Consider the following 24586-nt stretch of genomic DNA (forward strand, 5'->3'; position numbering starts at 1 on the left):
ATTTGAAATTATGTGTATCTTTCAATTTAGTCAGCAACAAAGATTTTCACTTTCATTCGACGGTTGGCTGACTGACTAGCTGGCTGAGCAAATATGCAAATTACCTCGCAGCGAACGACAGAAATACCGTAAGTGGCCGAAAGCCAAATCTATGCTATAGATAAAGATGCTGATGCTGCCAACACATCGCACCAAGCAACGCATCGAAAACAGTTAACAGTTCATTTCTACAGCCTTCGAAGAGGGGTATTACAAATTTGATGCGATGTTTGTGACGCACAAGTATATTGCTTGTATTGTATCGGACTATATAAAAATTGTTTCATCTACAAAATAACATTCAAAAAAGAAAAAGAACAAAAAAATGTTTTAAAAAATTTAAATACTTTTAAATTAAAGAATAGCTTTGAATAGTTGTTACTATGACAAAATTCTATGCTACTTCAGATAGGGTTTTCCTAAAATAAAGCTTTTGTCATTCTATCAAATAATTTGCACACACACGTATCTTATTTCGCAATTACTATATTTCCTAAATATAACGCTTTTCCAGATATACATGAATTTAAAAATCTGATGAAACAAATATCTTAGGGAATTACTTCTTACAGCCTTTTTAAAATAACACTTATTTGTGGATAAATACATTCCATTGACCATTGTAAGTAGAAGATACAAAGTATAGTAGAAATAAATAAATATTAACCGCATATTAATCAAATACAGCAGCCGCACGGAACTAGAATCTCCCTAAAAACCACCCAATACAAATACTCTCAAGCCCCACTATATATAAAATATAACTAATTATAAACTTCCAAAAGATACAAAATTAATATAATAATATACGCGGATTTAAAGAATACCCCTTAAGTGTATAAATTACTCTTCGAAAACCTTTGTCGCTTACGGCTTTAATTTCTCTGTTAGCCCTAGGCTAGCTATAATAACTAAATAAATAAATAGTTCTATGTTTTGATTTTATAACAAAAACGCCGCAAACACTTCATTACATAAGAAATCTTTTCTTAGATTGAAACACATACCGTTTATAACATTTTTAATAAAGCTAAGAGCACAAATGAATTAATAGAAAATTAATCAACTGTATTGAATTCGCAAAAACTTGTAGGAGTCTATGAAAATGAAATCGAACTAATACAAAAGCTGTATTATTAGTCTTTGGAGAGGGAAACGAAAATTCGGCCAAAACTCTTGCTTGCTTACTTCTTTCTTTTTGGCAAATGAAAGAGAAATTTTCGCTCAAGTTTTATGCTAATTGATCAACAACAGAAGTTTACACAAAACGCTGCCTGTTTGGTTTATTAATAAGTATTATATATAAATACAAACATATACATACTTGTATGATAATAGTGCGGAAACTATAAAATCTATGGACATAATCGTCGCTTTCTATGCATATATGCATCTCTATAGACATATTTGGCTTAGTTTATGGCAAGATTGTGGCAAATGTTGCGCAATCTGTGCGATAAGCATTTGTCTCCGAAACTCAAGAAAGCAATGCGATATCATTAATCATTAATAGATCGAATAATCGACTCAGAATGGATAGCTCTACAAAAGTGAAATGCCCATGGAATTTCTGACTGACGCCGACGCCCATAAAAACGATTCGAGCTCAGCTTCGGTTTTCGCTTTCATTGAGAAAATATATTCTTGTATATGTGTATTGTTAATTAAATATTAAGGCTTAAAATCGCTTAGTTACACCTTAGCGCGTAAATATGAACCTAATGACGGCATCGTATATTATTTTGGTTTGGTTTTCTGTTTGTTTTTGTTTGTGTTACAGCTTTAATTGCATTTTAATGCTATTTATGGCTTTTAAATGGATACGTCATTAGGCAGCGCACGGGGTTATTTAATGACCCTAAACCGAAAACCAAAAAGCCAAAAACCAGAAAAAAAAACCTTTCAGCTGCCAACTGTGAACTGTGAAAGAGAAATGCGCATCATGGGCAAGAGAGAGAGGCGGAGAAAGCAGATCCACCAAATCAAACGAACTGCAACAATTCGCTAAGATGCGAGACAGAATAAATGTTCGAAACGCTGCACAGGTGGAATACACCTGAGCTGGCGCCCTCATGTCTACATACATACATACTGATGCATGTACATATAGTATGTATGTATGAATGGATATTTAAATGCGTTTGTGTGATTACTTTCGATTGTGCTGTTAAAAGGTTGTTGTTTTTAACGGTCAAAATTAAAAGCGCAGACAGACAAGACAAGTGAGCTTAGCGAGCTATGCAGCGTAAGGTGCCGATGGCTGCAGTGGAAAAAATTCTTCACGGTGCTTAAGTCTGATGAAAAATATATGCATACACTCAGCAAAAAAGTGCACCAAAACGCACTGAAGTTTTTAAAATACAACTAAATGAACTTCAATTGAAAAAGATTCTATCTTAGAACAAGTTTTGTTTTGTTGTATTAATATATGCGCATACATCAGTAATGAAAAGAGTATGAGCATATCTGACCAAAAAAATCTAAAAATCTTACAAATTTAATGAAACGACTGAGGCTGGAAAATGGGTAGGCAGAGGATATTTAAAAATCGGACTAGCATTAACATTTTGCTTGTTTATGAAACATATACACTATCAGCTCTATATTATTTTAAAATGTTAATTTTTCATGGCTTTTTTTATTTTTGTGGTGTTTTTGTAATTATTCTTGGTATATACGAGCATTTCTCCTTTAGAATCTGTAAACATGTTACTCTTAGAGTTCCGAACTCGTAACATAATCAAATTTGGATCGGTTATAACGACTTTAAATGCCTATTTTCAAAATGTATATTTTTGTATCTTGATGTTTCCTTTTATATTATTACTTATAAGAAGCACTTCTTCTTATTCTCGTACTTACAAGCGACAATATAATATGCTTGTAAAGCTTATTTAATATTAATGGCTAACAACTGTTATATTGTTACAACGTTTTTTTTTTAAATGCAACTATTTATAAGAATAAGAGAAATTGGTTCATTATTGCTTTATACGTATAGCCCTTAACAACTAATGTTCTTTCCTACGATCCATAATTATTACTACCAAGTTGACACTTAATTTTCATCAAATAAAAAGAAAAGATCCTAGAAAGAAAAATATACATACATATACATATGAGAGCACAACGCTTCAGATTTGGAAAAATAAGACTTAAAATGATAAAACACCCACAGCATCATTTTTAGCATCTATTGTTGGTTTGAATCATACCATAAGCGTACTTATTATTATTTTTTTAATATTTCAAATCCACATTTCATGTATGTATGTATATGATCCAATGATAAGTAAATTAAAACGAACATATATACATACATACTTCCAAATACTTATTATATACCTTACTGTAATTGGAATTCGGTAACTCACATCTCGTCCTTAATTTTCCAAAATATAAATTTTTTTTTTTTTTTGAGTGAATACCATTTTTATCTGTCTTTAAAGTCCCAAACACTGCTGTCTTGAGAAAGTCATAAAAATACATACGTATGCATTTAATGAATAGAATAGACATATGCAGTTTAAAAAATAAAATATTTCAAGTATTATAATATTTGGTGAGCGTTGAGCGATTAACTGCTATTACATTTTTTATACGCACTTCGTTACATTTAGCCAAGACACATACCCATTCACAATGGCTGCAATTTGTGATCTCGGTGTGGCAACGCTGTCGCCCAGCTGTGCCTTTCGCGCCATTTACTGCATATTATACGTGCAAGTGTGTGTTCCGGTGAGCGTTCAACTGCAGTTCATTTTTTTGTGTATTTTTTACAACGCATTTGACCTAGAAGTAGAAAAATGAGCGGAGAAGTTGCCGCAATGGACGAAAGTGCAGCGAGTGCAGAAAACCATGAGCCAGAAAACGACTCAATGGAAAAACTACAAGTCGATGAGGAAGGCGAAGACGAAAAGAACATTTCGAACGAAGACTTGTTAGGTGGCAAAAGTCTGCTGATGTCGGACGATAGCGATGGAGACGAGGTCACAGGCACTGCGTTCAGTAAGAAAATATCACCCAGGACTAAAAGTCGACGGCTGTTGGACAGCGATGAGGAACAGGACGCAGAAACAGCAAAAACAACAGCACAAGTGGATGCTAAATCAGAGCCTGAGGCTGACCAAAACATCGACGTAACACCAGTTAAAGTCAAAAAGAAGAACAAGATTTCTGCAATTATTGACACAGACAGCGAGGAAGAAGAGCAGGCAAATGCCGGAGCAGGCGAGGAATCAGATGCATCGAACACACCAAAAAAGCAAAAGAAGAAAAAGCTTTCAAGGAAAAAGAAACAAATTGTGGACAGTGATAAGAGCGACGAGGAAACTGCAGTGCAGAGAAAACTTAAGGGCCTTATAGACTCGGACTCCGAGCAGAGCCATGCCGAAAACTCAGGCAATGAAATGGAGCAGGAAGATGTAAATGTCGAGTCTATGGCAACGGACAAACCCCACAAAGCCAAGCCCATGAGGGTAAGAAACTATACACATACATATTTCTCCCCTTGATCTGAAGAACTATATGTGTATGTACATTACAGGCCTCTGCCAAGAAGGCACTGGATGAGATGCAGGTCATACAGAGCGAGCAGCAGCGTCTGCATCGCGAGGCACACATCAGTGTGCCTTATCATCAGCCCAAGCCGCGCACGCTGAAGGAATTCCTCAGTCGTCGGACTGTAAACAGACCAATGGCCACTGCTCTGGCTGGTGGCAGTCCCATGCCAGCCAAAGAGCCACGACAATCGATACGCCTGCGCATGAATAGCGAGGAGTTGCAAGCATATGCGTAAGTAAAAATAACAATAACAAAAATAAATAAAGTTAAAATAAAAAGAAGTTAAGGGAAATAGATTCTGAACATTTCTTTAAGCACAAACCTAACGTAATTATTTCCGAATTTTCGTTTTAAATAAAGAGGGATTGCGTTTTATTGTTAAACTTTATTGAAGTCTATTATTAAACTCTTATTGAGATTAATATTTTCTTAAAATAGAAAATTAGAAAGGCAAAAGAAAACTCAACCAAAGAGGAAATACATTTTTAAGAATATCTCCTTTTTCATAATCGTCCTTGGTCCATTGCTCATTGCAATATTCTCGACTTAAATTCTGAATTAAAGAAAATAATTTATGATTAAAATAGTAAAACTTTTTAGTTCTTCAATATGTTTCAAAATTCAAACAATTCCCTATATGCATGGTGAAATAAATACATTTTTAAAGTAAAGAGCTGAATCTAGTTAACAATTTATTGGTAATAACAGAAAGCTGATGGAAGAACGTGCCAAAGAAGCAGCAGAATTTTTCAAATCTGAATCCGAGAACGAGCAGGATACAAATGATAGTGATGACGAGGATGTTGATGGAGAAACAGCACCATTGGAACTAAAAGATAATGCAGCTGTATTTGATGATTTGCCGGCTATCCAAGACAATGATATTGGAAATATAGAACAGGAAAATCCAAAAGAAATAAAGGCTTTAAAGGCAAAAGCACTCGATGTAGATCCTACAGTACAGGGTCTTGAATCAATAACTGAACATATTGAAATACCAATTGAGCAAACAACCGAACCGGCACCGGAGATGGTTTCTCCCAAAATACCGATGCTCGTTACAGAAATTGTTGAGCTTCCAAGACTAGATTTGAGCACGCTAAGCATAACGCCACCCTCCAAACCCGCCACACCGCGCATTACCGAAGCCTTACGACGACTAAAGGAGGAGAAGAGCGCTGATATAAGTCCATCGCTCAAGGGTGATCCCAATATGGTCATAGATTTAGAAACTGGCGATATGTTTGCCAAGAAACCAACCGGCGTTGACGACTTACTGCTGCGTCTGATGAAGACACGCGAAGCTAAAAAGCACAAAGCCACCGAAACCGTAAAGTGAGTAAACTAATCCTCCACAGCTGACAATTCTAACTGAAAGCTTGTATTTAGCATTCTCTCCACCGATCATGGTAAATTGGAGGTATCAAAAGTCAACATACATCTGCACGAAGAGGAACCTGTGGCCAAGGAGCAAAAACCAGGGGCCGCCTACATAAAATTGCAACAAGAGCTTAAATCGCTCATCACCAAAAAGCGCTTGGAGGAGTTGCGCAAAAAGAAAGCTGAGAAATTGGAGGACGAAATGGAAGAGGAAGGCATGGACATAGACGAGGAATATGAGCCAGAGGAAAAGCCAAGCCAAGTCAAATGCTATGATGAAGACGAAAATGAGGTCACCATAAACGAAGAGGAGGAAATTTTGGAGGACAAAGAAGGTGATGCTATAAAAGATGATGATGAAGAAGAAGTAGAGACAGCAGTTGAAGCTGTAGAAGACGCTGAAAGCGAGCAGGACAGCGGAGCAGACCAAGAAACCGAATCAGACGACGAAAGTGAGGCTGACGAGCAGACAAGCACGGAGAAAACTAAACGTAAAAATCGCATAATACGCGCCTTCCAAGACGACGATGATGACATAGATTTGCTGCAGACACCCAAGACAGGAACCATTGCTCCAATCACGGCCACTCAGCTACAGTTATCGGCCCACAAATTGTTTGATGAGGAGGTGCAACGGACAGCCAGCGATGAAGAGAATGAATTGCTCGATCTCTGTTCCGGAAAATTCACGCAAACCCAGAAACCAGGTGCCGAAACGAATGCCATCATCAGTCAAATACCGATTACACAGCCTAAGGAAGGTGGTGAGATGACCGAAGAATTGGAGGCCCTCTGCTCTGGCAGCTTTCAAACACAACCTAAGCAACCTCCCCTGCCTATCAATAAAATACTATCCAGCGATGAGGAACAGCAATTGGAAAAGGAGAAGCCACGCAACAAAAAGTTGACTAAGAAGCGAAAGAAAAGAAAAGCGCTGGGTTTCTCCGATGACGAGGAGAGTTTGGATGAAGAAGATGATGATGTCGTTGATGGTGAAGAAGAAGATGCCGACGAACAAGCTGAGGAAGTGCCTGAAACATTTGTTGACTACGATTCGGAGGAGAATGAAATTGTTGTAGAAATGACCAAAAAGGATCGCAAATTACGTGCTGCGAATTTTCTGGAGAAAGAAGCTGAACTCTCTGAGTCGGAATGGGGTTCGGCAGACGAAGATGAGCAGAATTTGGATAAATACGATATCGAACTTGGAGATGAGGATCAGTTCGATCGCGAGCAACTGCGTAGCGAACTAGAACAGATACATGCGTAAGAAAAGGATTCTCGAGAATTTAAAGTACGAATTTTAAAACGCCTCATCATTTATATTTTCTTTTAAAGCCGCAAAATGCTTGATCAGGATATACGCGAGGTACGCAAAATAAAGGAGATGCTCTTCGAAGATGAGGAAGCGGGTGTACGTCAGCGACAATTTCGGTGGAAAAATTCTGAAAGCGGTTTCAGTTTGGAAGATCAACGCAATGAAAATGCTGGCGAGCCAAACGAAGGCAGTGGCGACGAGGAGAATGAGCATCTGTGGCGCAAAATACGCTACGAACGTGAACAATTGTTGCTGGAGAAGGGCCTAAAGGGGGTGAGCTACATAGTTGATTACAAATGAGCAAATATACAAGATTTTATTCCACTAGGAGGCATCTCCAAACAGCCTGCCACTTTCACCGGCTGTGGCCAATAATAGCACTCTGGGCGCTGTGCGAAAACTTAACATAATTACGGCTAAGAAATCATCGGTTGAGGTAAAGAAGAGCTCACCCTTTTTGATCTCAAAGACTGTCACCACAATGCAGCAACAACAAAAAACCGTGCGCGGCTCGTTTCTGGTGCGCGACAAGGAAACGCTCAACAAATTGGCGGGCATGACAAAGGGCGCTGGTGACGCTGGAGATGGAACAGCAGGAACTGTGTCCGTAAAAAGCGCCAAGGCCAAGAACTTTGTATTTGCCACACTCACAGAGGAGGAGCATGAGGTGCGTTTGATTCTAATTATCTTACTAGTGCATGAAACGTAATTAAACTTTTAATATTGACAGCATCAAAAAAGAAAAGCAGCAGATTTGCTGAACAGTAGCAATGAGACCGGCATTAATTTTATGAAAAAACCTCGCTTGGAACCGCGACGGGATAAGTGCCTTATCGATCAGTTGCTTTAGGGACTTATTATACATACAATGTTACACATTTTAATATTCATTTAGGATTAAATAGGTTTTTATTTTTTAAGTTAAACGCTAGCTAAATCAATCTTATCGGGAACAATTTTAAACATTGTTGTTCTTGTTATTGTAAAGAGATTTAATTAATAAATATTTTTTAAAACAATTAGAGTATCTGTTATTTTTGTTATTTTCTGACCGTTTCGTTCTTAGCTTATCGGTTGAGCATTTTTTAATCGTTTTATTTTAAAAGTAATCTTTAAAAAGATTTTTAAATATAATTATTATTATAATGTTTTTATAATCAACAAAATTGTCTGAAATAAAATGTACTTGCTTTTAAAAAATCGAATTATACTTATTAATACATAGGCAATACCAATATTATTAATTTTTATTTTATTAGTACACGGCAAGATACATTAGCAATTAACATATTTGATCCTAAATATCAGAAAACTTTGTTAACTTCTAATCGTGTTTTAATGTCGGCTTTTAAAAATTTGAATTTTTGCGCTCCTTGCTTCGTCCACTTCTTCACCATTTGTCAACACTCGCTTCACACATGTTGCTCAACACTGTGAAAAACAATAACACTTTTCTAGTAGCAATAGCGTCATTTTTGTACATACATACATAGTATGCATGTAGCAGTTTGCGTGTTACAAGCGTTTTAAATGGATTTCAATTAAAAGTACGACTACAGACTAAACTACATTTGGTTACGGTGGCGTCGAGTGGACGCCAACTTCGTAGCCGTAATCTAATCAAGCATCAGCGTCGACTGCGCTGTCTGCTGCACTTTAAACGCGACTGGTCAAGAAAACCAAAAAGCCCGTCCAGATTAGTTGAAACTTTCTCAAAGACCGCCGTGGGCAGAGCGACGGAGGACGGTGTGGCTAAATAAACAATCAAAACGAGACTAATTGAACAACAATAACAAAAATGGTTGCCCATTCAAAACTAAATCAGATATTTAGCTACCAAAATTGGGTGCACGCCGTCTCTGGAGCAGCCGTAAGTTTTTTTTTTTTTTTTGCGAGTAGTGCAAAGGTCAGGAATGCTAATATTGCAAATTTACATTTGACATACAGGGTGGTTGCATAGCAATGAGCACATTCTATCCGCTGGACACGGTGCGTTCTCGTTTACAGTGTAAGTTGTTAAAAATTCCCAACAATACACAATCACCTTTGATTGCCGGCTAATCTGAATAAATTGATAAGCTAGCTGGCTGACTGGTCGGCCTTTTTGGGTGTTAGTGTTGCGTATATGCAGATAAAATGCGGCCCAAGTTCAAACTCCAGTCCAAACTAATAGCCCTTAACTTTTGCAGTGGAGGAAAGCGGCGAGGTGCGCAGCACTCGGCAGGTTATCAAAGAGATTGTGCTTAGAGAGGGCGTGGCTTCATTGTATCGTGGCCTGGGACCCGTTCTCCAGAGTCTCTGCATTTCGAATTTTGTCTATTTCTACACATTCCATGCTCTCAAGGCGGTTGCTTCGAATGGCTCACCGGCACATCAAAGCGCCTTTAAGGATCTGGTGCTGGGCTCCATAGCTGGCATCATAAACGTATTTACGACCACACCGTTTTGGGTTGTCAATACACGGCTGCGCATGCGGGATGTGGCCGGCACCTCCGATGAGATCAACAAGCATTACAAAAATCTTTTGGCGGGCCTGAGATATGTTGCCAAAACTGAGGGTGTGAAGGGTTTATGGTCCGGCACCATACCTTCCCTCATACTGGTCTCAAATCCAGCACTACAGTTCATGATGTACGAGATGCTGAAACGAAATGTGATGAAATTCACGGGTGGGGAGGTGGGCAGCTTAGGATTTTTTGTAATTGGCGCCATAGCGAAGGCATTCGCCACTGTCCTGACCTATCCACTACAGTTGGTGCAGACGAAACAGCGTCATCGCAGTAAGGAAGCGAATGATGCTTCGACTTCACGCCAGGCGGCAAGTAGGAAGCAAGATGTTGGCATGATGGAATTAATGATCAGCATACTACAACATCAGGGTGTGCGTGGATTGTTCCGTGGCCTGGAGGCCAAAATATTGCAGACAGTGCTGACGGCGGCGCTAATGTTCATGGCATATGAGAAGATTGCGAGTACTGTGGGTTTGCTTTTGAAACGCAATGCATAAGAGGCTGGCGGGTAATTTTATAACCTACGTTTAGCTTTAAGGCACGGATAGGGTAAAAGACACACTACACTCCAAAGTTAGTCAGTAAGTTATAACAGAGAAGCTGTTGTGTTAAAAAAAGTGAACAAATATATGTAACAAAATTATAAGGAATTTTATTCGTTATTTTTAAACGCCAACTTCAATCAATGGCTGCATCCTTCTGATCCTCAGATTTGGAATTCTCAGACTTTGCATCTTCAGCATTGGTTTTGTTGACTAATTCGTCGGACTTTGCAACTTCAGCTTTTCCTTCGGGCTTCGAGTCTGCGTCTTCAAACGATTTCTCTGATTTGGAATCTTCTCCATTTGACTTCTTCTGCTTTTCAGTTGGATTTGCCAGCTCTGCCAAATTAAACTTCTTGCACTCCAAATAGTTGTCAATCACACTGATTAGACACCAACCACGAAGGACCTCGACAATAATGGACTTCTTAGCGTTTTGTAAATCAACCTTATTGCCAATGTTCTTCGAATGCACAAGATTGGCCAGCTGAGTAATGACTTCATCACGCTTGAGTTGCTGATTATAGCGATGATTGAAGATAATCCCATAAGAAGTGGGTTCTTTGAGGAAGTGCTTGTCGAAGAGCGGTCCGGCCGCATTGACAATGTCCTGAACATAGGCTTTGCAGACAGCCTCGATGGGTACCAATCGCAACACAAATCGCGACATAGACTTGCGGGTAGCGGTAATATCATCTACTATGTGTTTGCCCAGCTCCACAGGATCTTCTAGTAGTGTGCGTATGAATACGCAGTTGGTGGTTCCGGTGTCAACGTTTTGGAAACGCAGCTTCTTCTGAACCTGCACTTCACGACACTTGGCAGCAGCAGCTTCGAGATCATCGCTGTCGGACTCGGCATCGGGTTTTGTAGCAGCTGCATTCTCTTCTGATGACTCCTTTTTCTGCTCGGGCCCCTTTTCCTGGCCTTCAGGACCGTAGAGTATGTCAGCGTAGTGATTGAGCAAATTGTAGCATTCGCGCACACAAGCCTTCTCGTTGATGTTGCACGTGGCCAGAAAGCCGCGCTGTCCCACCTGGAGCACCTGCTTCTTGGACTGAAAATATTTTTTTTTATTCTGTTTAAATTTGCTGTGGTTCGTCATCCTGGCTTTTTTATTGTTCGGTTCCATATGACAGGATAACTGTAGCCGGCGATTTATAGTTTTCAGGGGGGCTGTTATCGATAGTATCTACATAAGTGTTAGCAAATATAAAATATGCTGTGACGTTTACAGCACTGCTCTCTTGAATCAGCTGCTGCCGCGCAAATATAAATAATATGACCGCCATTGCGGATACGCGCTTATTGGAGTTGTCTAAGTTGTTGCCAACATTTGAAAGCATTGAAAAATTGTTGCAAAATGAAGTCGAAGCTCGTTATATACTTAAAAGCGCAGCACAGCTTATGGGAAAACTGCAGGTGACAGCAAATCTCGGGACAGACACAGAACAAGTGGCTTATTTAATACGCGCGCTAGTGGAAAAATATTGGGAACGTATTCACAGCGGACATTTCAGCAAAGTTCCATTGACTACTCGCCAGATTTATGCACTAGGCTGCTACTATAAGGTAAAAATATTAGCAATATGTATTTATTTGTATTAATTGTTATGCTTTAGATATTTTTTTTGCTGTTCGAGGGCACTGACCCCTCTCATCTGGATCAGTGCAGCGCAATCCTGGACGAGGCTCAGCTTCTGGGCTGCACAGAGAATTTATATGAAGGGTCCGCTGTATTGCAAGCAGCGCTGATGCAGTATTTAGACGCCGGATTGGATCAGAACTTGAAAACTTTGCCTATACTGCCTGTATTGGCGCGCCGTCCGTGTCGCTGCGATATAAAACAACTTGATGGACCGTCCATAAGTGACTTTAAGGAGCAATGCTTTCAAGCGCTACAACCGGCATTGCTGCTAAACACGATCGATCACTGGCCTGCTAGGCGCAAATGGCGGGATCTGAATTATTTGATGCAAGTGGCCGGCAATCGCACAGTGCCCATAGAGATTGGTTCCAACTACGCCAGCGATGAGTGGTCCCAGCAGTTAGTCAAGCTGCGAGATTTTCTGCATCGGCAATTTGCTCAAAGCCGCGCTGACCGGGAAATTGAGTATCTCGCTCAACACGAACTCTTTGCTCAAATACCCGCTTTAAAGGCCGATATTTGCGTGCCTGATTACTGCAGCTTAGGTAAGAAAGCCACAAGCGAAGTTGACATTAAAGCATGGCTGGGACCACAGGGCACTATATCGCCCCTGCATTACGATCCGAAGCATAATCTGCTTTGTCAAGTCTTTGGCTGTAAGACCATTATTCTAGCCAAGCCAGAGGACACTGAGAATCTTTATCCCCACCAAAGTGAATTCCTTGGCAACACATCGCAAGTTGATGCTGTCAACTTGGATCAGGAACGGTTTCCACTGCTTGAAAAAGTTAAGTTTTATAACTTAGTTTTACAACCTGGCGATTGCCTTTATATGCCGCCCAAATGGTGGCATTATGTACGTTCGGAAACGCCAAGTTTCTCTGTTAGCTTTTGGTGGGAATAGCTTAGACTGATTTGAAATAAAGCCGTCCCCGGCACACTTGAAGAATAGCCTTCTACCGGGCCTCCTTTCCATTATTTCTCAACCTTAACTTCCTAAATAACGTTGCCAAACTAATCTGTCTGACGTTAGTTGTATAAAGGTGCAGATCATACTAATCCGGTTAGCTACTATAATTGTTGTTTAGGTGTGTACAGATATGACGTCATCCAGCATAGATAAGCATTTAACATGATGTGGACTTAAGTTGTATGGCCTTTAGCCTATGAATCATCGACAATGAATGTTTTTGAGTATTTTATGTGTGTTATATTTATTAGGAAATTAATTGTTGCTTGTTTGGACAAACAAAAGATTAATACGAAGAGTACAAATATTCGCCATTTTTTTGCCATAGAAACAATATAACTTGAATAACGACGACTAACATTATATTAAACAAACCGTTATCAGAAGGCGTGCAGACACTAAATGGTGATTTAGATTTATAATCTGTGAAATTCTTTCGTTTTCTGCCTTTGCCCCACCGCCACGTTAAAAGTCTTATGCATTGTTATCAGTTGGTTAAGCCCCTTTAGTTCGGGACTTAGTCATCCTTACTGTTGGAGCCCCCGATGGTGATTTGCTTCTGCAGTTTGCTGTACTCCTCGGTGAGGCGATCGTATTCGCGATTCAAGCTTTCGGCTTGCGACTTGACTGCCTCCTTGTCCTTCTTCTCACGATTCAAATCGGCGGTTAGCTGCTGGACACGCTCGCGCAGCTGGTTGAGCTAAAAACGAGTCAAGTTGAGAGAAGCCTCAAGATTGGAGATCGTGTGTGTGTGTGTGGTCGGTTGGATTGGGTGGGTGCAAGGGGGAATGTGTTGGGAGTGGGGTAACTTAGGATATTCTGGCGGTGAGTCCTTGTACACGTTTCCTCAGACTTGACAACTGTTTAAAGAGTTTACGAAAAATTTAACATTCGGTCTATGTGCTTGTTGTTTTTTTATGCATTGCCATATTTATACAGCTGGTAGTAGTCAACGAAACACCAACGTTCTATGGGTTAGCTTAAAAAAACCGACAGACATAAATGTTGTTGTTGCTGTCGTATATTTGGGTGCAAAGCTCTTTAAACATGCCTGGACTGGGTACTGTGGACAAAAACTCCAAAATGCCAGGAAAACGTAACCAACTTACCTCATTCAGTGTTTGGTCCTCGTCAGCCTCCTTGGCCTTCTCTGTCTTCTTATCCTCCAGCAAGGAGCGTGCGGCAGCAGTGGCGCTCTGGGCCTGCTTCATGGAAGCCTCGCTCTGAGCCAACAGATTGGCCTGGGCACAGATTAGTGTGACCAAACGACGAATGACCAGTACAAGGAAAATGGAAAATCCTGAGATGTAAAAATTGCGCTGAGCACGGAATAGGCGCATGCTGTGCTGCATCTCCACATTTAAATGCACGTCACCAGTGTGCTCGTTCACCGAATATTTGCGCATCTCACGTATGGCCTCCAATAGGAAAAGTACCAGTACACCCATAATTAGGAAGAAATATATGTGCGCCTGCTGTGCCAACATGGCTAAAAATTTCGATTTGAAGAAGCGATTCCATGATCTGGGACTGGCCAAAGGCAGCACCAGCAGCAAAACCACAACAATCTCTGTGTAGAGAAAGGCGGCGATCAAAGTCCAGACTAAGCTCATCTTTTCTGCGTTTGGACTATGCAAATTGTAGTTCGATTTTTTTTCGCGTTACTTTTTTCTTGCGACAATTTTGTGCGCTGCAAAGAAAATTAGGTGTATTATCGAAAAAATATTACTGCACACGGCTAATAATGCTGATGTACGTGTGTGCGTTGTCGTCGCGCGTATTCTATTTATAAACGAAGAATACCGTACTATGGGAGAGCTTACTTTAAGAAGTGATTAAAATAGGAATGTGATGAAATTTTCGTGTATATTTTTCCCGTTCCAAACGTCGTCATACAACCGGCCGGCCACGTCAACTCTTTTGTTTGTGGTTGAAATTGTAACTAAGTTGGCAGCGCTTTCCCAAAATGTAAACAAAGTTGCCAGCTGGGTTGTCAAGGAGAAAACGAAATGTGCTTTGCGCCATCGATCAAATTTAGTTCGTTAGATTTACAATTCCCACATCGTTAATAAGACAAAATGTCGTATCAGAACTGGCTAAATTATCTGCAGAGTGCAGAGAAGAATTCCATGATCAGTGGACGATTGCGCAAGGTACTATACAAGTTTCCTGATGGCAAGCAAATGGCCGAAGAGTACAACATGGACACTGGAATTGTGCAGCGACGTGCTTGGCGGAAATGCAAACAGCTCATGGGCGAACCGGAGTGGGAGGTTGAGTTGGGCGAGGAACCGAAGCAACTCAACTGGGGTGGCAACAAAGACAAAGGAGCCGATGCTGACAGCGCCACTGGCGAGGAATTTACAGTGCGCGAAAGCAATACAGCTCCACTGCTGACCAAGCGCGTAACTAAGAAAAACATAGAATGGCGCATACGTAATATGCCCTATCCACTAACAGTTTACAATGTCAAGGCGGATGCGGAGAAACATGCTATTGTTGTGAGCACGAGCAACAGAAAGTATTACAAGGTTATATACGTCCCCGATCTGGATCGTTGCGGATTACCACCTGTTCAGGCCAATATTACCATACACCATCAGTTCAATACATTAATTATCACATATCGCAAGCCGGACATTCTTTGCGAGCTGGACGCACAGGTTCTGATGCTGTTAAAAAACGTGGATACGGAGACTGACATGGATGATTTGATGAAGAGCCTACTTGCCAAATAAAACACACATGGCTTATTATATGAACAACCCTTATTCTCTATTAATAATTTAGTTAAGTAGCTACTTCTGGAAGTTTTCAGCCATGCCGGCGTAGCTTGCCAGCGATGGGGCCGAGGAGCTGGTAAACATGGTGAAGTCAAACGATGGTAGCTCTAGTGGTGCCAGTGACGGTATATCGTGGTCTTCACTCTGTTCACCTACTGCATGCATCTGGGCTACCTGCGGTTCGCTCTTGGACATGGCTTCCGTTAACATATGTGGTTCTATGATCGTTGGCGTTGTTCTTGCCGAAGGTATTGGAGTCTTCTGTCTAGTCATTGTGGACGTGAACTTAGCATCAAAATCTTGCACTGTCTTATCAATGGCCTTTGCTACAGATTGAGCGGACCCGCTTTGTTCTGGACGCAGTGGCAACAGAGGGCTGGTTTCCTTAAGCGGTGCATAATCCTTTAGTTTTGTGAGGCCGTGCTGCTTTTTACGAATTTCTATCTGGCGTAGTTTTCGCTCAAACTCCCACTTCTGTGTATCGAGTACCTCCCTCGACTTGGCTTGCGTAACATTTTTGTATGCATCTGATAAATATAATAGGGATATATCCAGCGCAGCGGCTGCCTCCTCATAACGATGACGCGCCATAAAACGCTGAGAGCGGCGTTCGTGAAAGTGCGCCTTTAAACAGAACTAAATTAAATTTTATAAAAATAGCGTCAAAAACAATTACCAAGTTCAGTGGTGCACAATCCATCTTAAATAGTCAAAAAAATTATGCTATTAATCAATCAGATCTTAAATCAGAAGTCTTAAAGCAAAGCAGAACATCAACATATGCCCCCAAAATAACAATAGGCGTCTTCTTTGAACCGATAAGTTCTGGTTACAAATCGAAAGGCAACAATCATATTATGTAGTGTTGTTTAAAAGTTTAGTTTGCCGGTATATTTTAAGCAAGGGTAGCACTTTTTTAAGTATTTATTTTCTTTTTTTATTGCAGATACGCTGCGAAAACCCTAGTTAAACAATTTGCCTTTTAGGATTTATGTGTTTGATTTTTCACGTTGTTTCTTTCGATATTTCCTAATATCAACACGATTGCTATTGAACTTGCTTAAAAATACCAATCGTCTCGTTTGGTAATTGTGCAACACTATTTTCGGCGTTCTAGTTCGCAGTTGTAATGACAGCTAGCTTCGCATCAATTCCGTCCATTTTTCTTTCATCGCTCGCTGTAGTAAGATGGCGCCGGCAGAGAAATTCTGAAATTAAAATATTAACCCAAGTGCATCGATTATAAAATGTGCAAAATACTTGAGTAAACCAATAAAAGGTAAATATGCATGAGATATATTATGCGTTTTTGACTTTATGGGAGCTAAAATATGTGCACGATGTATCTCCAGAAAGCAGAGATGTCTGTGATTTGGTCGCAATTTGAAACGTGCTAAATAAAAAAAAAAAAAGGCTGCTTATGTGCATCGTTAGATGGCACGAACCTTTACTGCCATCATGGTTTTCAAGCAGGACAAATTTTTCACGAATAAAACTATATTTTTGACATGTCTTGTGTGACTGTACATAACCACATTTTTTCTGTCTTTGCAGTTCTTGGTATTGAGTTTGACGGAACTACCAAAGTCACATCATGTATTTGTACAATTTAACGCTACAGAAGGGTACGGGAGTTACACATGCGGTGCACGGCAACTTTTCCGGTGGCAAGCAGCAAGAGGTGCTCTTGTCACGTGGCAAGTCGCTGGAGCTGCTACGGCCGGACCCCAACACTGGCAAAGTGCACACATTAATGTCGACTGAGATCTTTGGATGCATACGTGCGCTAATGGCGTTTCGTTTGACAGGCGGCACTAAAGGTTAGTAAAGCCAATGTAGTAGTATTCTTTAATTAGCACAAATCCCTATTGGGGCAAGGCTTCTGTAGTTGACCTCAGTAAGACTTTATATCCTAGTCTAGATGCAAGAAAAATTCAGCTTGGCGTCGCATTTGCCACCACCTTTAAACACGTGGTGTGGCGAACTGAAACTTCGAGCTACATGATAACCTAACCTCAAAAATTCTCCTACCTGTTGGAACCATTATTAAATTGCTAATTTTATTTTTTATTCAGATTACATTGTCGTGGGCTCTGATTCCGGTCGCATTGTTATTCTTGAGTTTAATCCGACCAAGAATTCTTTGGAAAAGGTGCACCAGGAAACTTTTGGAAAGTCTGGATGTCGGCGTATTGTGCCGGGTCAGTACTTCGCCATTGATCCAAAGGGACGTGCCGTAATGATTGGCGCTGTTGAGAAGCAAAAGCTGGCGTACATTATGAATCGGGATGCCCAAGCACGTCTGACGATATCTTCGCCTTTGGAGGCACACAAATCTAATGCTTTAACTTATCACATGGTCGGTGTTGACGTGGGCTTCGATAATCCCATGTTTGCCTGTTTGGAAATAGACTACGAAGAAGCGGACTTGGATCCTTCAGGTAGGCATTCTTTCACATTACCTTTGGCGCTGTAATTCACAGTGGCTTGGGATATCACACCAAAGACATTGCTGTGTACATGACGCTAGAAAAATGTGGCAACGGAACCATTGGTGTTGCTGTAAATGCCAAGCAACACTTCACTGATATGATTGCCTACATTTGCTTCACATTTAGATATAACTTTCATTAATTATTTAATAACAAATTCTTTACAGGTGATGCGGCACAGCGTACGCAACAAACGCTCACATTCTACGAACTGGACTTGGGCTTAAACCATGTGGTGCGCAAGTATTCTGAACCTTTGGAGGAGCATGCCAATTTCTTGGTTTCTGTGCCCGGCGGCAATGACGGTCCTTCAGGCGTACTCATTTGCTCGGAGAATTATCTGACTTACAAGAATCTTGGCGATCAGCACGACATTCGTTGTCCCATTCCACGTCGGCGTAATGATTTGGACGACCCAGAACGCGGCATGATCTTTATTTGCTCCGCCACGCATCGTACCAAGAGCATGTATTTCTTTTTGTTGCAAACAGAGCAAGGTGACATCTTTAAGATCACTCTTGAAACCGACGATGATGTAGTGTCTGAGATCAAGCTTAAATATTTCGACACAGTACCTCCCGCAACGGCTATGTGCGTGCTCAAGACTGGTTTTCTGTTTGTGGCGAGCGAATTTGGAAATCAGTAAGTACCATAATTAATTAATTCCTTAACTTTCACTTACCTTTATTTCCCAAACACAATAGTTACCTCTATCAGATTGCACATCTGGGCGATGATGATGATGAACCCGAATTTAGCTCCGCCATGCCCTTGGAAGAGGGCGAGACTTTCTTCTTTGCACCACGTGCATTGAAAAATCTCGTGTTGGTCGATGAGCTGCCATCGTTTGCTCCCATCATAACGTCACAAGTTGCCGATCTGGCCAATGAAGATACACCACAATTATATGTGCTCTGTGGTCGTGGTCCACGATCCACTTTACGAGTCTTGCGACATGGCCTGGAGGTCTCTGAAATGGCAGTGTCTGAACTACCCGGCAATCCAAATGCTGTATGGACTGTTAAGAAACGAGCTGATGGTAAGTAGAAAAGGCTTTTCTCCTTTGCTTAATGACTAAGTTAGTTGTAAGTTTGCTAGCAAGTGAATCGTTTCTAATCAAACAACTGGTGCATTGATGATAAAAACACAATATTCATATGTATAGCTTAAATACAAACACGATCCAAAGTCACAAGTTATCAACCACCAGTTCTCTCTTATTTCAGGCGCTTAAACACAGACGTCTGCTGTTTGTTGTGTGACACAATATCGAACAGATATAAAAAGTCATGAATATAAATAATTATATTTGTCTTTTGTGAAGCGATGGGTAAGGCAACATTTATGCAGCTTTTAAGACAACAGATACTACCACTACATACAAATTTAAAAAAAAATCTACGAATTTTATATAACTAAGTTCGTTCCACATTCAAGACATTGAACATGATGCGATAACTTATCAACCGTGTTTCAGCTGAATTATCCATTGATTACATTTGATAAACTGATTATTCAATGTCCAAATGGGTTGTTGATATTATCGAAATTATTAAAAAAAAAAAACAAACTTGAATATTTTTTATATAAATATCAACAATTCCTTGATCGATTTTTTCATAAGATAGACAGCCGAATTTGTAGTATAACTTTGATTTAAACCAAGCTTTTGTCTATATTTTGGATATTTTCTAGATGAGTTTGATGCTTACATCATAGTGTCTTTCGTGAATGCCACGCTGGTCCTTAGCATTGGTGAAACAGTTGAGGAAGTAACGGACAGCGGTTTCCTGGGCACTACGCCAACACTATGCTGTGCAGCCCTAGGCGATGACGCCCTGGTACAAGTCTATCCAGATGGCATTAGGCATATACGCTCCGATAAGCGTGTAAACGAGTGGAAAGCACCTGGAAAGAAGTCTATCACCAAATGTGCGGTGAACCAAAGGCAGGTGGTCATCACGTTGTCGGGTCGCGAGTTGGTCTACTTCGAAATGGATCCGGTAAGCAATTGAGAACGAAATCCATATAGAAAGGCTAGCTAAACTAACGAAACTTGCAGAAAAGAAACATTAGCTTTAGATAATTGCAAAAGTTGGTTATAGTTTAGTTACACCATGCCCTGATGACAAAAACACACAAAGAACAATCGTGTTGAGACACTATGTGTCCTGCAGTGCTGAGCTTAAATCTACCTATAACTTTAAACAATAATTTTTCCACATTCAAATTTTTCATTAATTTCTGCTTCTCTGGCTTTGCAGACTGGTGAACTTAATGAATACACGGAACGTTCAGAAATGCCTGCTGAGATAATGTGTATGGCGCTGGGAACTGTGCCAGAGGGCGAGCAACGCTCTTGGTTCTTGGCCGTGGGCTTGGCAGACAACACTGTGCGCATTTTATCCCTCGATCCAAACAATTGTCTATCGCCTTGCTCTATGCAGGCTTTGCCTTCGCCCGCCGAATCCCTCTGTCTGGTCGAAATGGGCCACACTGAAAGCACAACGAGCGCTGGCGGTCCGCTAGATGATGATGTGCCTCAGCGCAGTGGAGGCTCGAATAAGGGCACTATCTATTTGAATATTGGACTGAGTAATGGTGTCCTGCTGCGTACTGTCTTGGACCCCGTATCGGGTGATTTGGCGGACACACGTACACGTTACTTGGGCTCACGACCAGTGAAGCTCTTCCGCATACGAATGCAAGGCGCTGAGGCAGTATTAGCCATGTCCAGTCGCACCTGGCTCTCGTATTATCATCAAAATCGATTTCATTTGACGCCGCTCTCTTATGAAACGTTGGAGTATGCGTCTGGATTCTCTAGCGAACAGTGTAGCGAGGGTATTGTAGCCATTTCAACAAACACGTTGCGTATTCTGGCGCTGGAGAAACTTGGAGCAGTATTCAACCAGGTGGCTTTTCCGTTGCAATTTACGCCACGTACTTTCGCCATACATCCGGATACAGGACGCATGTTGATTGCAGAGACAGATCACAATGCCTACACCGAGGAAACGAAGAATGCGCGCAAGGAGCAAATGGCCGAGGAAATGCGTAGTGCAGCGGGCGAAGAGGAACGTGATCTGGCCAAGGAGATGGCCAATGCGTTCATTAATGAAGTGCTGCCGGAGGATGTCTTTTCAGCACCAAAAGCCGGTCTTGGCCTATGGGCTTCCCAGATACGCTGTCTGGATGCGATGCATGGCCAGACCATGTTCACCATACCGCTGACACAGAACGAGGCTATTATGTCGATGGCTTTGCTGAAATTCTCGATAGCGGCTGATAATCGTTATTATCTGGCTGTGGGCATAGCCAAGGATCTCCAGTTGAATCCGCGCATTTCGCAAGGTGGCTGCATCGATGTCTATAAAATCGATCCGACTTGCTCCAGCATAGAATTTATGCATCGCACCGAAACTGAGGATATACCGGGAGCTCTGTGTGGTTTCCAGGGTCGTCTTTTAGCCGGTTGCGGTCGCATGTTGCGCATTTATGATCTCGGCAAGAAAAAGTTGCTGCGCAAGTGCGAGAACAAACACATTCCCTACCAGATTGTCAATATACAAGCTATGGGACATCGCGTGTATGTGTCCGATGTACAAGAATCTGTGTTCTTCATACGCTATCGTCGTGCAGAGAATCAATTGATTATATTTGCCGATGACACACATCCACGTTGGGTAACGGCTACAACTCTATTGGACTACGACACTATTGCTATAGCCGATAAATTTGGCAATTTGAGCATCCAGCGTCTCCCACATGCTGTTACGGATGATGTGGACGATGATCCGACTGGCACCAAGTCGCTGTGGGATCGCGGTCTACTATCGGGCGCCTCGCAAAAATCTGAGAACATTTGCTCCTTCCATGTTGGCGAGATCATCATGTCTTTACAAAAGGCAACCCTCATTCCGGGTGGCTCCGAAGCACTGATCTATGCTACCCTTAGTGGAACTGTGGGCGCCTTTGTGCCCTTCACTAGTCGCGAGGACTACGACTTTTTCCAGCATCTTGAGATGCATATGCGCAACGAGAATCCGCCCTTGTGTGGTCGCGATCATTTGAGTTATCGCAGCTCTTATTATCCCGTAAAGAACGTCCTGGATGGCGATTTATGTGAGCAATACTTGTCTATTGAGGCAGCAAAGCAGAAAAGCATTGCTAGCGACATGTTCCGCACACCAAATCAGATCTGCAAGAAACTTGAAGACATACGCACGCGTTACGCTTTCTAAGGTGAGTCTTAGTATAGTTCTTGAGTATGAAGAACGTCTTCAATGATGATATAGTGATTTACCTTGGGACACCTATGAAATATTGTGATTAGTGTGAATTTTATTTATAACTGATAAATAAGATGATACTATTTACTTTAATGAGTTTCTATCATAAATAAGCCAGCATATTTTCTCTACTTTTTGCAGTTATCTTCATCGTACATGGACAAATTTTTTGGATATATCCTTTCGAATTTTCTCATCAATTCTCATAATTCCCCCGCAATGGCGTGTATATTTTGTAGCTGGTTCGTGAAGTCTACAAGGTGTGTTTTAAATGGCATTTACTTCTGTTTGTTAATATTTTCTCATGGCTATGTTATGATGTTTATTAATATATGTTAGACTAAAGAATTTCCTTGATTCAAACTTTTTGCTGATTACAAGTTCTTCATATAAACTACATCTTTGAATAAAACATATTCTAAATTTGAATTTATGCTTATTTTCTTGCAGCTGTCTTTAATGCCTACAAGTGCTTGTATTTCAAGTGTCTATTTCGTGCTACAAGAAGGTGAGTTTTTCTTTTAGCTTTTCACAAACAAAACTTTTTTTTTGTTCTTAAGTACGAAAGACCGTTTCAATGATGATATTGCTATTTACCTTGGGACACCTATGAAATATTGTGATTAGTGTGAATTGTTTTGTATAACTGATGAAAAGGCTAATACTATTTACTTCAATAAGTTTCTGTCATGAATAAATCAAAATGTTTTTCTTTACTATTTGCAGTTATCTTCATACATATGGCACATTTTTCGGACACTTCCTTACGATTTATCATATAAGTTCTCAATTCCCCTGCATTTGCGCGTATTATTTGCAGCTGGCTTGTGGAGTCTACAAGGTGTGTTTCAAGTTGCATTTACTTTTTATTTTGTTAATATTTTCTCCAATAATTCTGTTATGATGTTTTTTAATATATGTTAGACTAAAGAATTTCCTTGATTCAAACTTTTTTCTGAATTTAAGTCCTTGATATAAACCACATCTTATAATAAAACATATTTTAAATTTGAATCTGTGCTTCTTTTCTTACAGCCGTCTTTAATGCCTACGATTGCTTGAATTTCAAGTGTCTGTTTCGTTTGCTACAAGGTGAGTTTTTCTTTAAGCTTTTCTTTAACAAAACAGTTTAAAAATTAAAATGTGTTTATTTTGATTTGATGTATGTGCTGATTCCATTCTCACAATAATGATTAAATTTTCTCTTTACTATTTACAGATTGACTCATCGGAGCTCCACAAATTTCTCCTTTAGACATGTAGTTTTAGGTATTCATATAAAACACTAGACATTAAATAGCAATTGAGTAATTTTGCATTTTTCTATTAGATGCACATTAAAAATTATATTACACACAACCACTAAAATGACTGCCTATTTATACTAGATGTAATTTATGTGAAAATATTGCATTTGTACTATATAATATACATAAATATATAAGGTATAAAATATTTCAATAAATATGTTGGATACTAACTCGAATGTGTTGCGAATTTAAATTTGGCGCCTGCGTGGGTGGCGAGGGCTGCGACAGGTCAGTGCTGCCCACATCTGAACAGTCTGGCAACGCCAAATGTAACCTGTGGCATTCGCGTGACATTAGGAAAAGACAAAGACGGTTTTGTTTGGTTTGAAATTACAAACATTTGTTGTTTTATAAAAAGTGCGACGTTTTTCCATATTGAGTGAGTTTAATAAGTCGGTAACATACATACATATGTATGTGCATAAATAGTTTGCCTTACTTTTGTTAATTGTGCATTGCGCATCCACCGTTGTTTGCAATTCGCTGCGAGAAGTGCCGTTATGTTCCGAGCCGGCTTGCAAAATGGACGCGTGTGCGCTCGTTTTCTCTCCATAGCTAAATTGTTGTAATTTGTTATGTGTTTTAGTAGAATACTTATGCAAATTGTAGTTGCTGGGGCAAACATACATATTTATAACGTTGCGCAAATTGTCGCACACATGCTGCCTACCGGTGGTCGTCTTGGCGAACGAACGAGTTTGCTCATCTTTCGCTTCTTTAACGCTACGCTGCGTCGTCT

At 40.4% G+C, this 24586-nt stretch overlaps 8 protein-coding genes and 2 non-coding genes across 12 annotated transcripts; 7 read left to right on the top strand and 3 right to left on the bottom strand.

Annotated features, from left to right (window-relative positions):
- The first annotated feature begins 3844 nt into the window (after positions 1-3844).
- On the top strand, positions 3845-8319 carry LOC115622489 (claspin). Its single transcript, XM_030516435.1, has 7 exons — positions 3845-4517; positions 4586-4833; positions 5311-5937; positions 5992-7248; positions 7321-7573; positions 7629-7967; positions 8031-8319. Exons 1-7 carry the CDS (start codon positions 3846-3848, stop codon positions 8148-8150), a joined length of 3516 nt encoding a protein of 1171 aa, XP_030372295.1. The 5' UTR covers position 3845; the 3' UTR covers positions 8151-8319.
- Positions 8320-8803: 484 nt separating this feature from the next.
- On the top strand, positions 8804-10460 carry LOC115622244 (peroxisomal membrane protein PMP34). The gene is made up of 3 exons (XM_030516141.1): positions 8804-9170; positions 9248-9308; positions 9490-10460. The coding sequence occupies exons 1-3, from the start codon at positions 9099-9101 to the stop codon at positions 10305-10307; spliced, it is 951 nt and encodes a 316-aa protein (XP_030372001.1). The 5' UTR covers positions 8804-9098; the 3' UTR covers positions 10308-10460.
- LOC115622243 (THUMP domain-containing protein 1 homolog) lies at positions 10443-11538 on the bottom strand. The gene has a single exon (XM_030516139.1). The coding sequence runs from the start codon at positions 11482-11484 to the stop codon at positions 10489-10491; it is 996 nt and encodes a 331-aa protein (XP_030371999.1). The 5' UTR covers positions 11485-11538; the 3' UTR covers positions 10443-10488.
- Positions 11539-11633: 95 nt separating this feature from the next.
- Positions 11634-13058, top strand: LOC115622475 (bifunctional peptidase and arginyl-hydroxylase JMJD5). The gene is made up of 2 exons (XM_030516419.1): positions 11634-11924; positions 11975-13058. Exons 1-2 carry the CDS (start codon positions 11634-11636, stop codon positions 12902-12904), a joined length of 1221 nt encoding a protein of 406 aa, XP_030372279.1. The 3' UTR covers positions 12905-13058.
- Positions 13059-13185: 127 nt separating this feature from the next.
- On the bottom strand, positions 13186-14897 carry LOC115622627 (B-cell receptor-associated protein 31). The gene is made up of 3 exons (XM_030516634.1): positions 14794-14897; positions 14080-14660; positions 13186-13670 (listed from the first exon to the last, which is right to left on the bottom strand). Exons 2-3 carry the CDS (start codon positions 14581-14583, stop codon positions 13488-13490), a joined length of 687 nt encoding a protein of 228 aa, XP_030372494.1. The 5' UTR covers positions 14584-14660; positions 14794-14897; the 3' UTR covers positions 13186-13487.
- A 104-nt stretch (positions 14898-15001) lies between these two features.
- On the top strand, positions 15002-15736 carry LOC115622730 (protein DPCD). Its single transcript, XM_030516771.1, has one exon. It carries the CDS (start codon positions 15049-15051, stop codon positions 15706-15708), a length of 660 nt encoding a protein of 219 aa, XP_030372631.1. The 5' UTR covers positions 15002-15048; the 3' UTR covers positions 15709-15736.
- LOC115622731 lies at positions 15721-16564 on the bottom strand. Its single transcript, XM_030516772.1, has 2 exons — positions 16430-16564; positions 15721-16377 (listed from the first exon to the last, which is right to left on the bottom strand). The coding sequence occupies exons 1-2, from the start codon at positions 16451-16453 to the stop codon at positions 15769-15771; spliced, it is 633 nt and encodes a 210-aa protein (XP_030372632.1). The 5' UTR covers positions 16454-16564; the 3' UTR covers positions 15721-15768.
- A 354-nt stretch (positions 16565-16918) lies between these two features.
- On the top strand, positions 16919-23921 carry LOC115622623 (splicing factor 3B subunit 3). 3 transcript variants are annotated; one of them, XM_030516626.1, is made up of 12 exons: positions 16919-17032; positions 17308-17573; positions 17829-18194; positions 18413-18887; positions 18950-19284; positions 19941-20248; positions 20510-22490; positions 22679-22797; positions 22988-23045; positions 23264-23378; positions 23573-23629; positions 23757-23921. In XM_030516626.1, the coding sequence occupies exons 2-7, from the start codon at positions 17348-17350 to the stop codon at positions 22487-22489; spliced, it is 3690 nt and encodes a 1229-aa protein (XP_030372486.1). In that variant the 5' UTR covers positions 16919-17032; positions 17308-17347; the 3' UTR covers position 22490; positions 22679-22797; positions 22988-23045; positions 23264-23378; positions 23573-23629; positions 23757-23921. The 3 variants fall into 3 exon arrangements, with proteins under 3 accessions (XP_030372486.1, XP_030372488.1, XP_030372487.1); XM_030516627.1 differs by lacking the exons at positions 16919-17032; positions 17308-17573; positions 17829-18194; positions 18413-18887; positions 18950-19284 and adding an exon at positions 19472-19575; XM_030516628.1 differs by lacking the exons at positions 19941-20248; positions 20510-22490; positions 22679-22797; ... (2 more) ...; positions 23573-23629; positions 23757-23921 and adding an exon at positions 19472-19575.
- Positions 22525-22608, top strand: LOC115623295. The gene has a single exon (XR_003995395.1). It is a non-coding gene; the product is annotated as a small nucleolar RNA Me28S-Gm3113 (small nucleolar RNA).
- Positions 23109-23192, top strand: LOC115623296. Its single transcript, XR_003995396.1, has one exon. It is a non-coding gene; the product is annotated as a small nucleolar RNA Me28S-Gm3113 (small nucleolar RNA).
- Positions 23922-24586: the final 665 nt, after the last annotated feature.

Source organism: Scaptodrosophila lebanonensis, unplaced genomic scaffold (genome assembly GCF_003285725.1).
Source record: "Scaptodrosophila lebanonensis strain 11010-0011.00,11010-0021.00 unplaced genomic scaffold, SlebRS2 tig00000043-arrow-pilon, whole genome shotgun sequence".
Taxonomy (NCBI): Eukaryota; Metazoa; Arthropoda; class Insecta; order Diptera; family Drosophilidae; genus Scaptodrosophila; species Scaptodrosophila lebanonensis.

What these genes read in the sequence shown, in the direction of transcription:
- LOC115622489 (XM_030516435.1), top strand. Translation starts at nt 3,846, where the DNA reads ATGAGCGGAGAAGTTGCCGCAATGGACGAAAGTGCAGCGAGTGCAGAA. An exon ending in GAACTAGAACAGATACATGC is followed by an intron (nt 7,249 to 7,320) that starts GTAAGAAAAGGA and finishes TTTCTTTTAAAG; the next exon opens with CCGCAAAATGCTTGATCAGG. An exon ending in TGGAGAAGGGCCTAAAGGGG is followed by an intron (nt 7,574 to 7,628) that starts GTGAGCTACATA and finishes TTATTCCACTAG; the next exon opens with GAGGCATCTCCAAACAGCCT.
- LOC115622475 (XM_030516419.1), top strand. Translation starts at nt 11,634, where the DNA reads ATGACCGCCATTGCGGATACGCGCTTATTGGAGTTGTCTAAGTTGTTG. An exon ending in CACTAGGCTGCTACTATAAG is followed by an intron (nt 11,925 to 11,974) that starts GTAAAAATATTA and finishes GTTATGCTTTAG; the next exon opens with ATATTTTTTTTGCTGTTCGA.
- LOC115622244 (XM_030516141.1), top strand. Translation starts at nt 9,099, where the DNA reads ATGGTTGCCCATTCAAAACTAAATCAGATATTTAGCTACCAAAATTGG. An exon ending in ACGCCGTCTCTGGAGCAGCC is followed by an intron (nt 9,171 to 9,247) that starts GTAAGTTTTTTT and finishes TTTGACATACAG; the next exon opens with GGTGGTTGCATAGCAATGAG. An exon ending in GGTGCGTTCTCGTTTACAGT is followed by an intron (nt 9,309 to 9,489) that starts GTAAGTTGTTAA and finishes TAACTTTTGCAG; the next exon opens with TGGAGGAAAGCGGCGAGGTG.
- LOC115622731 (XM_030516772.1), bottom strand. Translation starts at nt 16,453, where the DNA reads ATGGATTGTGCACCACTGAACTTG. An exon ending in ATTGTGCACCACTGAACTTG is followed by an intron (nt 16,378 to 16,429) that starts GTAATTGTTTTT and finishes TTCTGTTTAAAG; the next exon opens with GCGCACTTTCACGAACGCCG.
- LOC115622730 (XM_030516771.1), top strand. Translation starts at nt 15,049, where the DNA reads ATGTCGTATCAGAACTGGCTAAATTATCTGCAGAGTGCAGAGAAGAAT.
- LOC115622627 (XM_030516634.1), bottom strand. Translation starts at nt 14,583, where the DNA reads ATGAGCTTAGTCTGGACTTTGATCGCCGCCTTTCTCTACACAGAGATT. An exon ending in AGGACCAAACACTGAATGAG is followed by an intron (nt 13,671 to 14,079) that starts GTAAGTTGGTTA and finishes ACTCGTTTTTAG; the next exon opens with CTCAACCAGCTGCGCGAGCG.
- LOC115622243 (XM_030516139.1), bottom strand. Translation starts at nt 11,484, where the DNA reads ATGGAACCGAACAATAAAAAAGCCAGGATGACGAACCACAGCAAATTT.
- LOC115622623 (XM_030516626.1), top strand. Translation starts at nt 17,348, where the DNA reads ATGTATTTGTACAATTTAACGCTACAGAAGGGTACGGGAGTTACACAT. An exon ending in TTTGACAGGCGGCACTAAAG is followed by an intron (nt 17,574 to 17,828) that starts GTTAGTAAAGCC and finishes TTTTTTATTCAG; the next exon opens with ATTACATTGTCGTGGGCTCT. An exon ending in GCGAGCGAATTTGGAAATCA is followed by an intron (nt 18,888 to 18,949) that starts GTAAGTACCATA and finishes CAAACACAATAG; the next exon opens with TTACCTCTATCAGATTGCAC.